This window comes from Salarias fasciatus (genome assembly GCF_902148845.1).
Source record: "Salarias fasciatus chromosome 23 unlocalized genomic scaffold, fSalaFa1.1 super_scaffold_20, whole genome shotgun sequence".
In the NCBI taxonomy this organism is placed as follows: domain Eukaryota; kingdom Metazoa; phylum Chordata; class Actinopteri; order Blenniiformes; family Blenniidae; genus Salarias; species Salarias fasciatus.
In genome coordinates, this window is record NW_021941230.1 from 18,431,582 (window position 1) to 18,449,081 (window position 17,500).

General features: G+C 50.9%; 1 protein-coding gene across 7 annotated transcripts in view; it reads left to right on the forward strand.

The window, feature by feature from the left end:
* The window catches only part of LOC115383953 (type I inositol 3,4-bisphosphate 4-phosphatase-like), a 73,674-nt gene that overhangs the window by 6,663 nt on the left and 49,511 nt on the right, over positions 1–17,500 (forward strand). For 6 of the 7 annotated variants that reach the window (XM_030086179.1, XM_030086181.1, XM_030086177.1 and 3 more), the window contains exons 3-5: positions 695–739; positions 4,577–4,695; positions 4,797–4,913. In XM_030086179.1, coding sequence (XP_029942039.1) covers positions 695–739; positions 4,577–4,695; positions 4,797–4,913 — 281 coding nt within the window. Of the gene's footprint in view, positions 1–694; positions 740–4,576; positions 4,696–4,796; positions 4,914–14,351; positions 14,640–17,500 lie in introns of those variants that run through there. The other variant, XM_030086180.1, reaches the window with a different exon arrangement.

Below are 17,500 nucleotides of genomic sequence, written 5' to 3' on the forward strand. Positions count from 1 at the left end.
GCATCAGGGGGCGGAGCTAGAGGAACCTTCCTCCTCCGCCCTCCTTCCCTCTGGGTCTGAGGTCTCGGTGGTTCTGCAGAGGCTCCACCTTCCTCCAGCAACCAGAGAGCCCAGGTCTCCAAAGAGTCCTGGACCAGACCAGAGACCTGAAACCCCCAACACACACACACACACACACACACACACACACACACACACACACACACACACACCAGGGCCTCCTCCAACATGTCCCAGGATGAGGTTCTAGACCTCCACAGGACCTGGTCCCGGAGAACCTCCACAGGACCGGGTCCCGGAGAACCTCCACAGGACCGGGTCCCGGAGAACCTCCACAGGACCGGGTCCCGGAGAACCTCCACAGGACCGGGTCCCGGAGAACCTCCACAGGACCTGGTCCCGGAGAACCTCCACAGGACCGGGTCCCGGAGAACCTCCACAGGACCGGGTCCCGGAGAACCTCCACAGGACCGGGTCCCGGAGAACCTCCACAGGACCGGGTCCCGGAGAACCTCCACAGGACCGGGTCCTGGAGCGAGGACTAACGGTCTGAACCACTAATAAAAATACATCAATAAAATAATAATAACAAAGGAAAGCACAGAGCTGGTCCTTCACTTCCCATCATGCATTGTGTTTTCTCCCTCAGTCTGACCTCTGACCTCTGACCTCTGACCTTGTGGTCTCTTTTCAGGCAACAGTCTGGACCCAGATGAGCCGGTGATGGAGTTCAGCCTGGGTGGGTCTCACACACACACACACACACACACACACACACACACACACACACACACACACACACACACACACCAGGGACCAGTCTGGGTGTTTTCAGTCGTCCTACATGCATTTGTGATCCACGTTAAGTCCTGGTTCACCAGAACCAGAACCCGGATCATACGGCGTCCTCCCAGATGGACGACGTGTGTGAGACACGTCCTCCCAGATGGACGATGTGTGTGAGACACGTCCTCCCAGATGAAGGACGTGTGTGAGACACGTCCTCCCAGATGGACGATGTGTGTGAGACACGTCCTCCCAGATGGACGATGTGTGTGAGACACGTCCTCCCAGATGGACGACATGTGTGAGACACGTCCTCCCAGATGGAGGACGTGTCTCACACACGTCCTCCCAGATGGACGACGTGTGTGAGACACGTCCTCCCAGATGGACGACGTGTGTGAGACACGTCCTCCCAGATGAAGGACGTGTGTGAGACACGTCCTCCCAGATGGACGACGTGTGTGAGACACGTCCTCCCAGATGAAGGACGTGTGTGAGACACGTCCTCCCAGATGGAAGACGTGTGTGAGACACGTCCTCCCAGATGAAGGACGTGTGTGAGACACGTCCTCCCAGATGGACGACGTGTGTGAGACACGTCCTCCCAGATGGACGACGTGTGTGAGACACGTCCTCCCAGATGAAGGACGTGTGTGAGACACGTCCTCCCAGATGGACGACGTGTGTGAGACACGTCCTCCCAGATGGACGACGTGTGTGAGACACGTCCTCCCAGATGGACGACGTGTGTGAGACACGTCCTCCCAGATGGACGACGTGTGTGAGACACGTCCTCCCAGATGGACGACGTGTGTGAGACACGTCCTCCCAGATGGACGACGTGTGTGAGACACGTCCTCCCAGATGGACGACGTGTGTGAGACACGTCCTCCCAGATGGACGACGTGTGTGAGACACGTCCTCCCAGATGGAGGACGTGTGTGAGACACGTCCTCCCAGATGGAGGACGTGTGTGAGACACGTCCTCCCAGATGGAGGACGTGTGTGAGACACGTCCTCCCAGATGGAGGACGTGTGTGAGACACGTCCTCCCAGATGGAGGACGTGTGTGAGACACGTCCTCCCAGATGGACGACGTGTGTGAGACACGTCCTCCCAGATGGACGACGTGTGTGAGACACGTCCTCCCAGATGGACGACGTGTGTGAGACTCGTCCGGTCAGCGGAGCGTCCAGCAGGTCGTCCTGCCCAGAGAGCCAGCGCTGCTCCGGTGTTTCGGATGAACTGGTGTCCGTGTTGACTGGTGGCCCTGCGGAGGTTCTAGAGACGCCGGTTCTCTGCAGGTCCAGTAAATCCATCAGTCCAGAGTCTTCAGTGAGTCTGATTCTAACATCTGCTGCTTCCAGCATGTTTACAGGAATCCATCACTCGTTACCACGGCAACCAGTTCGTCCAGAACACCAGGTGGAATCCGCTGCTCGTCCAGCACCCAGCTCTGCTCCGCTGTTGGTTCTCAGGGTTTATTAGGAAGTGTTTCTCGGCACCGTCCAGCTCTGCTGCTGCTTTTTCACTTTGTTGCTTCCTGTTTACCGCTTCCTTCTGTCCGTTTACTGCTTCCTACTTCCTGTTTACTGCTTCCTGTTTACCGCTTCCTTCTGTCCGTTTACTGCATCCTACTTCCTGTTTACTGCTTCCTGTTTACCGCTTCCTTCTGTCCGTTTACTGCATCCTACTTCCTGTTTACTGCTTCCTGTTTACCGCTTCCTTCTGTCCGTTTACTGCATCCTACTTCCTGTTTACTGCTTCCTGTTTACCGCTTCCTTCTGTCCCTTTACTGCTTCCTACTTCCTGTTTACTGCTTCCTGTTTACCGCTTCCTTCTGTCCGTTTACTGCATCCTACTTCCTGTTTACTGCTTCCTGTTTACCGCTTCCTTCTGTCCCTTTACTGCTTCCTACTTCCTGTTTACTGGTTCTTACATCCTGTTTAGTGCTGCCTGTTTTACTTCCTGCTTCCTACTTCCTGTTTACTGCTTCCTGCTTCCTCCCCGTGTAGCCACGCCCCCTCCCCGTGTAGCCACGCCCCCTCCCGTGTAGCCACGCCCCCCCCCCTTCCCGTGTAGCCACCCCCCCGCCGACTATCGACTATCAGTCAACTAATGGCAGATTCAGACGAATCAGAGTCGACTGTGGACGTTCTGAGTCGACGCCTCTCCTCGGGGGACTCCCCCCCTCAGCTGGTTTGATGACGCCTCTCCTCGGGGGACTCCCCCCCCTCAGCTGGTTTGATGACGCCTCTCCTCTGGGGACTCCCCCCCTCAGCTGGTTTGATGACGCCTCTCCTCGGGGGACTCCCCCCCTCAGCTGGTTTGATGACGCCTCTCCTCGGGGGACTCCCCCCCTCAGCTGGTTTGATGACGCCTCTCCTCGGGGGACTCCCCCCCTCAGCTGGTTTGATGACGCCTCTCCTCGGGGACTCCCCCCCTCAGCTGGTTTGATGACGCCTCTCCTCGGGGGACTCCCCCCCTCAGCTGGTTTGATGACGCCTCTCCTCGGGGGACTCCCCCCCTCAGCTGGTTTGATGACGCCTCTCCTCGGGGGACTCCCCCCCTCAGCTGGTTTGATGACGCCTCTCCTCGGGGGACTCCCCCCCTCAGCTGGTTTGATGACGCCTCTCCTCGGGGGACTCCCCCCCTCAGCTGGTTTGATGACGCCTCTCCTCGGGGGACTCCCCCCCTCAGCTGGTTTGATGACGCCTCTCCTCTGGGGACTCCCCCCCTCAGCTGGTTTGATGACGCCTCTCCTCGGGGGACTCCCCCCCTCAGCTGGTTTGATGACGCCTCTCCTCGGGGGACTCCCCCCCTCCGCTGGTTTGATGACCTCAAAGTCCGGTTTGAACTGTGACCTCTGAGCAGCTCTGTCAGGTCGGGGGAGCGAGGCCATGAAGCGCTTTGAAAACAAAAAGTAAGAGTTTAAAATCGACTCTGAAAGCAACTGGAAGCCCCTGCAGTGACAGAAGGACCGGGGTGATGCGCTCACGGCGAGGCGCGTCTGTTAGGAAGCGAGCTGCAGCGTTTGGCTCCAGCTGGAGAAGATTCAGGCGAGACGGGGACGCTCCGAAGTGAAGGGCGTTACAGTCGTCTGCTCTGGATTGTCTTTTCCAGGTCAAGGTTTAAAGATGGCTTCACCTTGGCCAGGAGGCGCAGCTGGTAGCAACTGGCTGCCAGTCTGTTGGTCAAACCTAACATCACTGTCAAGAAGAACACCGAGGTTTCTTAGAGCGGGTTTGAAATGATCAGACATCCAGGCGAGGAGTCGCCAGGGCAGATGCTGCCTGTTTCTGCTTCAGTAAGATGAAGGAAGTTCTGACATCACCGCCGTCTAATGTCAGACCTGCCGCCGTCGCCGGCGTGAAGCGTCCCTCCGGTGTGAGGACGCCGGCAGACACACCCGCAGCTCATCTGCGGAACACTGAAATGATCATTTGTGATGCAGAATTATTGATCCCGAAGGCAGCATGCAGACAGAGAACAAGATAGGACCCAAACCAGAGCCCTGAGGCACTCCGCAGGTGAACGGGGCAACAGAGGAGGAAACTGCCGATCGCCAAGAGAAGCTTCTGTCTGAGAAGAAGGACTGAAACCATTTCAACACAGGACCACCAACACCAGCATCTCTGTCGCCATGGAGACGCCTCCTGTATGGATGCTGAAGGGTGTGTGTGTGTGTGTGTGTGTGTGTGTGTGTGTGTGTGTGTGTGTGTGTGTGTGTGTGTGTGTGTGTGTGTGTGTGTGTGTGTGTGTGTGTGTGTGTGTGTGTGTGCGTGCGCAGCCTGCTGGGACCTGGTGACCCCGGCTCCGGACAGGAAGCCCAGCAGCTTCGTGGCGGTCAGCTGCACCACGCCGCCGCAGGCCTTCTGGACCAAGCACGGCCAGACGGAGGTCATGGAGGTCAGCCTCTCCCCCTCCACCCCCCTCCACCTGGCCTCCGTCAGGCAGGGTGGAGGCTGAGCGCTGTGTGTGTGTGTGTGTGTGTGTGTGTGTGTGTCCAGGGGACCAGCAGCCCCTCCTTCCTGAGCAGCGTGGCGTTCTTCCAGGACTCCGGCCTCTCCCAGCACACCCAGCTCAAGCTGTCGGTCTACGACGTCAAGGACCAATCACAGGGCACGGTGAGTCCTCCACCCGCTCCACTGCTCCACTGCTCCACCCACTGCTCCACCCACTGCTCCACTGCTCCACCCACTGCTCCACCTGTAGAGCTGTAGAGCATCATCACCGTGCTGGTTCAGGACCAGGACCAGGACCAGGACCAGGTTCTGTTCAGAGGGAGCAGGTCTCTGTCTGGACGTCCAGCTGGTTCTACCTGGTCTGAGGACTGCCAGGACCTGTGACCCCCCCAGGACCTGTGACCCCCCAGGACCTTTAACCCCCCCCCCCCCCGGACCTGTGACCCCCCAGGACCTGTGACCCCCCCCCTAGACCTGTGACCCCCCCCGGACCTGTGACCCCCCCCCTGACCTGTGACCCCCCAGGACCTGTGACCCCCCCCCCCCCCCCCCCCCCCGGACCTGTGACCCCCCCCCCCAGGACCTGTGACCCCCCAGGACCTTTAACCCCCCCCCCCGGACCTGTGACCCCCCAGGACCTGTACCCCCCCCCCCCCCCCCCCCCCGGACCTGTGACCCCCCCGACCTGTGACCCCCCCAGGACCTTTAACCCCCCACCCGGACCTTTAACCCACAAGGACCTGTGACCCCCCAGGACCTGTGACCCCCCAGGACCTGTGACCCCCCAGGACGTGGGTCTGTCTCAGCAGATGTAGAAACGCCGTCCAGTCGGGGGCGACGCCCCTCGTCCTCAGGGCAGCGTCTGATTGGTCCACAGTGTCTCCTGTCAGGACCCTGACCCCGGTCTGTCAGCAGGACTGAGCTGGTCCTGTTGGAGTGCCGGACCGACCTCCAGACCCTTCCTGAACCCAACAGCTGGAACACCAACGTCCTCTGGGACACTCTCATGTCCACCGTGTCTCACAAAATCCCTCCAACCCGAGTCCTCCTCCGGTCTTCATGTCTCACAAAATCCCTCCAACCCGAGTCCTCCTCCGGTCTTCATGTCTCACAAAATCCCTCCAACCCGAGTCCTCCTCTGGTTCTCATGTCTCACAAAATCCCTCCAACCCGAGTCCTCCTCCGGTCTTCATGTCTCACAAAATCCCTCCAACCCGAGTCCTCCTCCGGTCTTCATGTCTCAGAAAATCCCTCTAAACCCGAGTCCTCCTCCGGTCTTCATGTCTCAGAAAATCCCTCCAACCCGAGTCCTCCTCCGGTCTTCATGTCTCACAAAAATCCCTCCAACCCGAGTCCTCCTCCGGTCTTCATGTCTCACAAAATCCCTCCAACCCGAGTCCTCCTCCGGTCTTCATGTCTCACAAAATCCCTCCAACCCGAGTCCTCCTCCGGTCTTCATGTCTCACAAAATCCCTCTAAACCCGAGTCCTCCTCCGGTCTTCATGTCTCACAAAAATCCCTCCAACCCGAGTCCTCCTCCGGTCTTCATGTCTCAGAAAGTCCCTCCAACCCGAGTCCTCCTCTGGTTAAACAGGCTTCATAAATGATTTATTAAAAATCCAACAGAGGAAAACAGAAGCAGACATCTCCTGTGGGCCGTATGAGACCGACGGTCTGATGACCTGAGGCAGAAGATCACGGTTCCACGGTTTTATGACTGTAGCTCTAAAATGTCTACTTTGAATGTCTGTATTTCAAAACAAAAGGAAAAACGTTTCAATTGAACAGTCTTTTATTTTTTCTGTTTTTCTGTCCTAAAAATAAAAAAATCAGACTCACAAAATGAAACCTGACACGTGCGTCTCTCTCGTCACGTCACGTTAGCCAGTAAACCAGCTGTTGTGATCCAGTAAACCAGCTGTTGTGATCCAGTAAACCAGCTGTTGTGATCCAGTAAACCAGCTGTTGTGATCCAGTAAACCAGCTGTTGTGATCCAGTAAACCAGCTGTTGTGATCCAGTAAACCAGCTGTTGTTATCCAGTAAACCAGCTGTTGTGATCCAGTAAACCAGCTGTTGTGATCCAGTAAACCAGCTGTTGATGAAGGAAGGTTTTGGAGAACTTGAACCTGTCGCTGAGGCCGGTTTGCTCACCGGCACGCTGACATCAGTCCTTTATCTTCAGGCTTCAGGCTGCAGCTCCAGACAGGGAGGACCTCTGCTTCTCCCTGATGAGACGTCGCAGTAAAGAAACGCTCGTACCGCAGCAACGGGGCGACGGAACATTGTCGTGGTTTTGAAACCTTGACTTTTTCACGCCGTGGTATCCCTTAAAACCGGTAACCGGTAACCGGTAACCGGCCCGTGCCTAGTCTCAAGTACAAAAATAAATGGACTAATGTGATGAGAACTAATGGGAGAAATGAAAACACGCAGGACTTGAAGGCTGCTCACGGCGACCAAGAGCAGTGCTGGAAAGTACGGAACCAGATTCTCTGCCGGGGAACAAAACAACTGTGCTTCCTGACACCGAGTGCACACCAGAAACTGAAGGTCTCGCTAACAGCTTGAACACTTTTTCAGTTCCATAGGAGAATCGCTATCAAAGCCCATAAGGCCACCAGGGGGCGCCTCATGTCAACAATATCTGAAAGAGAATTTTGTAAGTTCTGTGTTCCTGAAGCCAACTGACAAAGCAGAAGTACTTAAAATCCTAATGGGCCTGAAGAGCTCCTGCACAGAGGGGACGGATGGATCTGCAGCAAAACCATCGAATGTGTTGCTCCTGAAACGGTTGAGCCGCTGACATATTGCACCAATATATCGTTAATACATGGAGTAGCGCCTAAAAATATTAAGACTGCAAAAATAATCCCAATATTTCAATCTGGAGACAAAAACAACAAGAATAATTTTCATCCAATTTCTGTTTTAAATTCCTTTTCAGAATTACATGAAGGAATTGTCTACATCAGGCTGTATTTGACCAAACTTCCTGTTCCCCCCTCCCAGTATGGCTTCAGGACAAAGAGCACAGCAGGCCCGGCTCCTCTCCGTCTGAGTGAAGAGGTGAACGGCGCTGTGGATCAGGGCGAGGGCCAGGGGGCGCTCTCCTTGATGTATCGAAGGCCTTCCGTACAGTAGATTTTGAAATTCTGCTGGGAAAACTGAGCACGATGGTGTCAGAGGCTCTCTGTCTGGAAGACAGCGTCACGTACAGATACACAATACTACATCACAACACACAGTTACTGAGTGTGGAGTTCCCCAGGGATCTATCTTAGGTCCGCTTCTATTTATTATTTACATAAACGACTTACCAAACTGTACAGATACTCTGCACAACATGATCTTTTCAGATGACTCTAACCTATTCTTCACTCATAAAAATCCTGAGTGTCTTCAAAACACAGTTAATCAAGAATGAACCAAAGTAGACATCTGGCTAAAGTGCAATAAATGATCTTTAAACTGAAATAAATCCCACTACATTTTGTTCTGTTCCAATAGAAATCGTAAAAATATAGATAACATACATTTTGAAATCTGTGGGAGGAATATTGAACGAGTCCAACACACGAGATTTTTAGGGATATTGATCGATGAATCTCTGAATTTCAAACAGCACATTGATGAAATGACAGCTAGATTATCTAAACATGTAGGCCTTTTTTTTAAATAAAACTCGACATGATCTCCCTCTCGAAGCTCTTAAAACCTTGAATCAAACACTGTTGGAACCACATTTAAACGACTGCAGTATCACATGGTGGAACACGTGTCCCAGCTGTCTCACTGAACTGCTTGTCTTACAGGAAAAGGTGAAACGTGCTTCATCTGATCCTCTTTTCTACAGGCTCAAGCTTCTGAAGCTCACTGAGTGCAACGCTTTTCCAAACGCGTGTGTGATGTATAATGTAGTACATGGTCTGAATGAAAGACTGTCAGCGACTCCCAGTAACATCCATCTCATGGCTCCGACACAAGAGGGAACAATCTGGTGAAGGGCAAAAAGCGGAAACTCAAAGTACTAGCTTTAGCATGTCGTGCAAAGGCCCGGAGATCTGGAATGAGACTGACACCACAACACAAACTGTGTGTCTTTACATGTGTTTAAGAAACAGTTAAAAGAGGAACTTTTACTACATTATACTGGAACACAACCCTGATGGCCGAGAACTGAAATATCAAACTGAATACAACAAGGTAGTGCGCTGTTGATGAAACTGTCCCTGTCTCACTGATTGATCTGATGTGTGTGTGTGTGTGTGTGTGTGTGTGTGTGTGTGTGTGTGTGTGTGTGTGTGTGTGTGTGTGTGTGTGTGTGTGTGTGTGTGTGTGAGATTTGGTCAGACTGGAATGGTAATGGGTTGGGAGGAATAACTAACCCTGTGTTCTAGTAACTGTAATGATGTACTGTGTGTACTTTGGCCCTGCTCTCAGCTGGGCAGCTTCTCTGGAGTCCCTTCAGGAACCAGATGAAGTTCAGGCTGCTGAACGATCTGCTGCTCATTATATTAGTGAACAAACACAACTGATCGATCTGGAACGGAGAGGAGTCCACATCCTTTGGCATATTTCAACCCTTTGTTTTCTGAAGTAATGCAATAGTTACTTGAACTAGTAATTAGTTACTTTAAAAATATTGTAACTTAGTTACAAACCAAGTTACTTTTTGAAGAAGTAACTATAATTACTTTTTATTAAAAGTAATTTGCCCAACACTGGAGATAAACACACAATTGAAGTGTGATGAAGTTATTTAAGAGTGAGACGTGAGAGGCATGCTGGGTTCTGCTGGGTTCTGGTTCTGTTCCAGATGTACCTGCTGGGTTCTGCTGGGTTCTGGTTCTGTTCCAGATGTACCTGCTGGGTTCTGCTGGGTTCTGGTTCTGTTCCAGATGTACCTGCTGGGTTCTGATGGGTTCTGGTTCTGTTCCAGATGTACCTGCTGGGTTCTGCTGGGTTCTGCTGGGTTCTGGTTCTGTTCCAGATGTACCTGCTGGGTTCTGATGGGTTCTGCTGGGTTCTGCTGGGTTCTGCTGGGTTCTGGTTCTGTTCCAGATGTACCTGCTGGGTTCTGATGGGTTCTGGTTCTGTTCCAGATGTACCTGCTGGGTTCTGCTGGGTTCTGATGGGTTCTGGTTCTGTTCCAGATGTACCTGCTGGGTTCTGCTGGGTTCTGGTTCTGTTCCAGATGTACCTGCTGGGTTCTGCTGGGTTCTGGTTCTGTTCCAGATGTACCTGCTGGGTTCTGCTGGGTTCTGCTGGGTTCTGATGGGTAGAGACATTCTGATTCTGATACCAGTATCACAAACTGCGCCGATACTGCCGAAAATGCTGCATCGGTATCGGCGAGTCCTGGAGTCCAGACCCCAAACCGAGACCACGTCATTAATTCAATTAGTAATCTATGTACCGGTCAGCTCCGTTAGCTCCGTTAGTGCCTTTAGCTCCTTTAGCTCTGTTAGCTGCTTTAGCTCTTTTAGCTCTGTTAGCTCCATTAGCTCCATTAGCTCCGTTAGCGCCTTTAGCTCCGTTAGCTCCGTTAGCTCCGTTAGCTCCTTCAGCTCCGTTAGCTCCGTTAGCTCCATTAGCTCCTTCAGCTCCTTCAGCTCCGTTAGCTCCGTTAGCTCTGTTAGCTCCTTTAGCTCCTTCAGCTCCGTTAGCTCCGTTAGCTCCTTTAGCTCCTTTAGCTTTGTTACCTCCTTTAGCTCCGTTAGCTCCGTTAGCTCCTTCAGCTCCGTTAGCTCCTTTAGCTCCTTTAGCTCCTTTAGCTCCGTTAGCTCCGTTAGCTCCTTTAGCTCCGTTAGCTCCGTTAACTCCGTTAGCTCCGTTAGCTCCTTTAGCTCCGTTAGCTCCGTTAGCTCCTTCAGCTCCGTTAGCTCCATTAGCTCCTTTAGCTCCTTTAGCTCCGTTAGCTCCGTTAGCTCCGTTAGCTCCGTTAGCTCCTTTAGCTCCGTTAGCTCCGTTAGCTCCTTTAGCTCCGTTACCTCCTTTAGCTCCGTTAGCTCCTTTAGCTCCGTTAGCTCCGTTAGCTCCTTCAGCTCCGTTAGCTCCATTAGCTCCTTTAGCTCCTTTAGCTCCGTTAGCTCCGTTAGCTCCTTTAGCTCCGTTACCTCCTTTAGCTCCGTTAGCTCCTTTAGCTCCTTTAGCTCCGTTAGCTCCGTTAGCTCCGTTAGCTCCTTTAGCTCCGTTAGCTCCGTTAGCTCCTTTAGCTCCGTTAGCTCTGTTAGCTCCGTTAGCTCCGTTAGCTCCGTTAGCTCCTTTAGCTCCGTTAGCTCCTTTAGCTCCGTTAGCTCTGTTAGCTCCTTTAGGTCAAGGTGAAGTTTGTCTCTGAAGCAGAGTTAAAGTGGGGTTTCCACGGCCCGCTGCCCACAGTGCTGTACAAACAATGACAAACAGTTCTGACTGTCCACAGGGAGACACAGGGACCACAAGACGTTCTCAGCTGGTGCTAAAGGCCTCTGAGGAAAGGCGGGTCTTCAGCAGCAACATGTGGAGCACAGCGAAAGCTCAGAGGGAGGCTGTTCCACAGTTGAGGCCCAGCCACAGCAAACGCCCCATCACCCCTGGGGTCTGTTTCACCAAGCTGGTTTTCAGAAGACTCTGTGTTCAATAACCAGGAAATGAGGGAAACTCAGATTTCCATTCCAAAGGGAGAGAACTCAACCCAGAGCCAGAGGAGTGACTCCAGCTGTTCCACCAGGAGAGGGAGCTGAAACTGTGTCAGTCACCGCAGTAACACACTCCCTGACTCTAACCTGGTGGAAGCTGGTTTTTCTCAGTCAACCCTGAAGCTTCTCTCTGGCTCCGCCCCCTTTCAGCCTCACGCTGCTCCATTTCCTCATTCTTTCAGTCAGCTGGAGAGTTGTAGTGTAGCTGTCAAAATGTCTTGTCCTTTTCTCAGCGATCCTGCAGATGAAGCAGCAGCATCACTGCAGCAGGAACTGAATATTCGTCAGGAGGTTATTTACAGACCGCAGAGATGTTTTGGCGTTTCCGGACAGTTATCTTTATGAACGGTACCGCTTCACGTCTCGATCCATACGCTGCATTCACAATCTTCTCCGTCCATACATTTGCAACATAACCAAACGCAGTCGCTCACATCCCAGCAGATGTTGTGTGTTGCGCTGCGGTTCTTCACAAAAGAGAGTTTTTTATACAACACTGGAGATGCAGAGCACTGAGGAGTTTAAATCACCACCATCATTACACCACAGCAGATAACAGACAGGACACACATTTCATTTTGTCTTCTTTATTTCCTACTAATAAATAAATAAATAAAGGGTTCAGTTCATGTTCCAACAGTGAACATAACTCACTGTGACCATGAACCCACCTGCAGCTTCTGCTCCAGTGTCTCAGTTTCATCTTCTTCATCTGGAGGTCCAGATCCTGCTGCTCTTGAAGGGATTTCTCTGTCTTGTTCAGTAAGTGGATTCTGTAAATTTCTCTGACTGGTAACTGGGAATACATAGAGGACATTAAATGATCCAGCTGCTCATGAACTGAATGAAATGAGCCTCTGGTGTTTACTGAACATCGTCTCACAGTGTTGATCTGTGATGTGGGAGTTGAGGGACCATCCTGCTGCTGACCAGCCAGGATCTGTTAAAGGAGGACAAATGTTGAATATTTCAGTGTCGGCTAAACGTCAAGCTCTGTGTTCCACAGGAGGATTCAGAGTTTTAATGGAAGAGAACAATCAGTAACGTACCTCCATATGACTTTCTGGATCCTCTGTGAAGGCAGCAGACACGGTTTCATCCTCCTCATCCTGGATAAATGACATCTTTCAGTATATTTGCGTAGATTTTCCCAAACCAACATTTGGCAGAAATATTGTGAGTATTTCCTGCTGACAGTTTCAGGCTGGTTGTAGCATGAAGGGGCTCCAGCAGCAGAGAGAACCTTCACAATCTGGGCTGAAAGAAGAAAAGGACAGGAAAGACAGAATAAACATTTGTATCAATAACTTTTTTTAAATATTATACTCAAATAATAGATAATAATATTAGATGAAATAGGATTAATTATTTAACATAACATGATATAGATGTGTGACATAAAACAGCTGCACAGTCCATCAGCCACTTAGTATTTATGCTACTTTACAATGTTAAACATCTTAAAAAGATGAACCTCAGTGAGATTATGCCGAGGTCTGTTGAACAATGTGTTTATATTTCATCTTTAGCTGCTGCCATGTGGCTTCTTCCCCGCGGGATTACAACTACATGAAATACCTTCACTGATTCAAACAGTTTCCCTGTAATAATATTTAACATTCAATAATATTCTGATATAAAGGACGACATTTAAACTTACTCATTGACACAGACAGTAACTTTCTGCTACGTCTCCCTCTCCTTCACTGCTGCAGCGTGTTGCATTTTTTTCTAAAACTGTGTTCCAGCTTCCATACGTCGCTCTGCGCTTCTCTGTTGCCATGGTGACTCGTCGGATCGGCGCTCCATTAATGCTGGCTTTTTATCGTTGTCGTGCACGTGCTGAACTCCAGGTGGAACTACTTGAAGTTGAGTAATCCAACTCAAATCAGCTGTTGTGGAACCGAAAACCCGGCGTTTCCCTTCAGAGGAGATCCAGAGTTCAGGATTTCATCAGAGTTTTTTCAACCTGCTTGGTGAAATGGACCCCTGGTCTTCAGTCTTGACCCAGGACAGGCTAGAAACAGCTGGTCACATGACCTCAGAGCTCTGACCGGAGCTTAGACAGACAATAGTTCACTCAAATAATGAATCCAGAATGTATGACATATTAGTTTTTTTAATTACATTTCAGAAAATAAAGAACTTCATCACAATATTCTAATTTTCTGAGACAGTCCTGTATGTATTCCCAGTTACCAGTCAGAGACATTTACAAAATCCAAGACAGAGAAATCCCTTCAAGAGCAGCAGGATCTGGACCTCCAGATGAAGAAGACGAAACAGACACTGGAGCAGAAGCTGCAGGTGGGTTCATGGTCACAGTGAGTTATGTTCACTGTTGGAACATGAACTGAACCCTTTATTTATTTATTTATTAGTAGGAAATAAAGAAGACAGAATGAAATGTGTGTCCTGTCTGTTATCTGCTGTGGTGTAATGATGGTGGTGATTAAACTCCTCAGTGCTCTGCATCTCCAGTGTTGTATAAAAAACTCTCTTTTGTGAAGAACCGCAGCGCAACACACAACATCTGCTGGGATGTGAGCGACTGCGTTTGGTTATGTTGCAAATGTATGGACGGAGAAGATTGTGAATGCAGCGTATGGATCGAGACGTGAAGCGGTACCGTTCATAAAGATAACTGTCCAGAAACGCCAAAACATCTCTGCGGTCTGTAAATAACCTCCTGACGAATATTCAGCTCCCGCTGCAGTGATGCTGCTGCTTCATCTGCAGGATCGCTGAGAAAAGGACAAGACATTTTGACAGCTACACTAAAACTCTCCAGCTGACTGAAAGAATGAGGAAATGGAGCAGCGGTGTGGCTGAAAGGGGGCGGAGCCAGAGAGAAGCTTCAGGGTTGACTGAGAAAAACCAGCTTCCACCAGGTTAGAGTCAGGGAGTGTGTTACTGCGGTGACTGACACAGTTTCAGTTCCCTCTCCTGGTGGAACAGCTGGAGTCACTCCTCTGGCTCTGGGTTGAGTTCTCTCCCTTTGGAATGGAAATCTCAGAGTTTCCCTCATTTCCTGGTTATTGAACACAGAGTCTTCTGAAAACCAGCTTGGTGAAACAGACCCCAGGTGCTGTCAGGAAGCGCTGCAGCCAGTGGATGGAGGAGGCGTCCGGACCAAAACATAATGAGTTACAAAAATCCAGTCTGGACGTAATAAAGACACGGACGACTGTCTCCAGCTGGTCTGACGGCAGGTGAGGCTTCACTTTGCTCAGGAGTCTGAGTTGATTACAGCTGGTTTCACCACGGAACTGATTTGCCTGTCAAACTTCAATGAGTCGTCAACTGTGACTCCAGATTTTTTACTGATTGATATCTGTTTGAGGACTTTAGCTCCGTTAGCTCCGTTAGCTCCGTTAGCTCCGTTAGCTCCTTTAGCTCCGTTAGCTCCGTTAGCTCCTTTAGCTCCGTTAGCTCCGTTAGCTCCGTTAGCTCCTTTAGCTCCGTTAGCTCCTTTAGCTCCGTTAGCTCCTTTAGCTCCGTTAGCTCCGTTAGCTCCTTTAGGTCCGTTAGCTCCTTTAGCTCCGTTAGCTCCGTTAGCTCCGTTAGCTCCTTTAGGTCCGTTAGCTCCTTTAGCTCCGTTAGCTCTGTTAGCCCCGTTAGCTCCGTTAGCTCCTTTAGCTCTGTTAGCACTGACACTTCTTCTTCTGTAGTGTTTTACGGCAGCCTGCATCCCGTCGGCTGCAGTACCGCCACCTGCTGGTCTTCGCTGCTGTGCTGCAGCTGCTGTCCTGGAGAAGAGGGACGGTGGATCGGGTGACTGATGCTCAGCGCCGTTAAAGAAGCCGTTTGCCGATGTTCAGCGTGCTGCTTCTCTCTTTGGATTTTTAGTTTTTGAGTGTGACTTCATCGGTTGGTTTTGGACGATAACGTTTTGGAAAGTAATCTTTAAAGCTGCTCTTGAACTATTTTTTACTGTTCTATTTAAATGCCCTGTTCATTTTACTATCTTATGTTCGCACCCTAATAATATTAATAAAAAAAAAAACCTTTGTTTGTTTATTAAAGCTGCATTAAAGGTGCTGCAGGCAGGATTCCGCATCTCCGCCATCTTGCTTAGGGTTACCTAAGCAAGATGGCGATTTGACCCATCTAAGATGGCGATTTGAAACCCAGCACAGCCAATCCTGTCCTGTTTTCTCTGACATCACGCCCTTACGCAAGTTAAGCCCCTCCCACAAGAACGTGTGACGAGGGCCCCTCGACCAATCACGGTTAGAGCCTCATGGGCTCTTCTGATTGGTCAAAGATACCTGGAGCTGTGGAGATTCCTTTTCAGCTCAGAACAGAGACAGATGAAGCTGCGCCCTGGTGGTAGAGCAGTGATGCTGCACTCCTAAAGGATTATCAGTGATACTCTAACATTTAATCCAAAGGAAACACAGAAACATCAGCATCGACTAGCAGAATCCTGCCTCCAGCAGCTTTAAGGAGTTTGCACGTTTTATGTTAAACAGCGCCCCCTGCAGGCCTTGGGTGTAATGCAGCTTAGTGAAACACTCGTGCCTGTGGCTCGCGTGCACGGAGGAGAGGAAGTCCTTCCTCGCTGGTTTAGCAGCGCTGCAGTAGATGTCAGTGTCTCTCCCTGGTGGAGTCTGTGTGGAGCTGCAGTGCTAGAAGCCAGTCTGTTCTGACTTCCTGGAAGATCCTGCTCAGCTGTTGCTCACTCAGCATCTGGCGGAGGAATGGCGGACAAAACGAAACCTAACTCCATCAGGCCAGCCGGAGCGCGCATTACGTCATTCCTTTCAAATTCTCCCCAAAAAGACTCTGGAGCCGGACCGGCACTGTGACTTTCAAGTGACAGTTCAGCCTGTTAGAGGTTCTGGTGATGAGTCTGTCAGGACACATTGGACACAGCATTAAAATGTGGAACAGATTTATGGTGGAAAATAAGTATTTTTAAGGTTGAAAAACTCCTTAATGTTCCTATAAGTTACTGTTGCACTGCTGTTATTGATACTGTTTCATCTAAATGACCTCATTTACAATATTGTGTCTGCACTTCCTTTTAAAAATGCAGCAGCAGGTCTTCCTGGACGTACTGAAGCTGTTGTTGTTTCATGTGGTTCTGTTTGGATTCCCTGGAATTCGACCCGTCAGGCTGCTCTGTTATCGACAGTGACTCTTCCCAGACTGACTTAGTCCACTTTTATTTGGCTGCTGGTTTTTATCAGTAAAGGTCTTGAATCTGCTGGATTGAGTCCTGTTGGAGGGTCTGACCCGAGCCGGGCCTCGCCCCGTGGTGACGGTCCTGCAGGCCAGGCCTGGAGTTCTACAATGTCCTGGTACCGGACCAGGACTTGGTATCGGCCTGGAGTTCTATAATGTCCCGGTACCGGACCAGGACTCGGTATCGGCCTGGAGTTCTATAATGTCCCGGTACCGGACCAGGACTCGGTATCAGCATGGAGTTCTATAATGTCCCGGTACCGGACCAGGACTCGGTATCGGCCTGGAGTTCTATAATGTCCTGGTACTGGACCAGGACTCGGTATCGGCCTGGAGTTATTCTATAATGTCCCGGTACCGGACCAGGACTCAGTATCGGCCTGGAGTTCTATAATGTCCTGGTACCGGACCAGGACTCGGTATCGGCCTGGAGTTCTATAATGTCCCGGTACCGGACCAGGACTCGGTATCGGCCTGGAGTTCTATAATGTCCTGGTACCGGACCAGGACTCGGTATCAGCATGGAGTAATTCTATAATGTCCCGGTACCGGACCAGGACTCGGTATGGGCCTGGAGTTCTATAATGTCCTGGTACTGGACCAGGACTCGGTATCGGCCTGGAGTTCTATAATGTCCTGGTACCGGACCAGGACTCGGTATCGATCATGGAGTTCTATAATGTCCCGGTACCGGACCAGGACTCGGTATCGGCCTGGAGTTCTATAATGTCCTGGTACCGGACCAGGACTCGGTATCGGCCTGGAGTTATTCTATAATGTCCTGGTACCGGACCAGGACTCGGTATCAGAATGGAGTTCTATAATGTCCCGGTACCGGACCAGGACTCAGTATCGGCCGATACCCTCGGTGAAAGTATCGGAA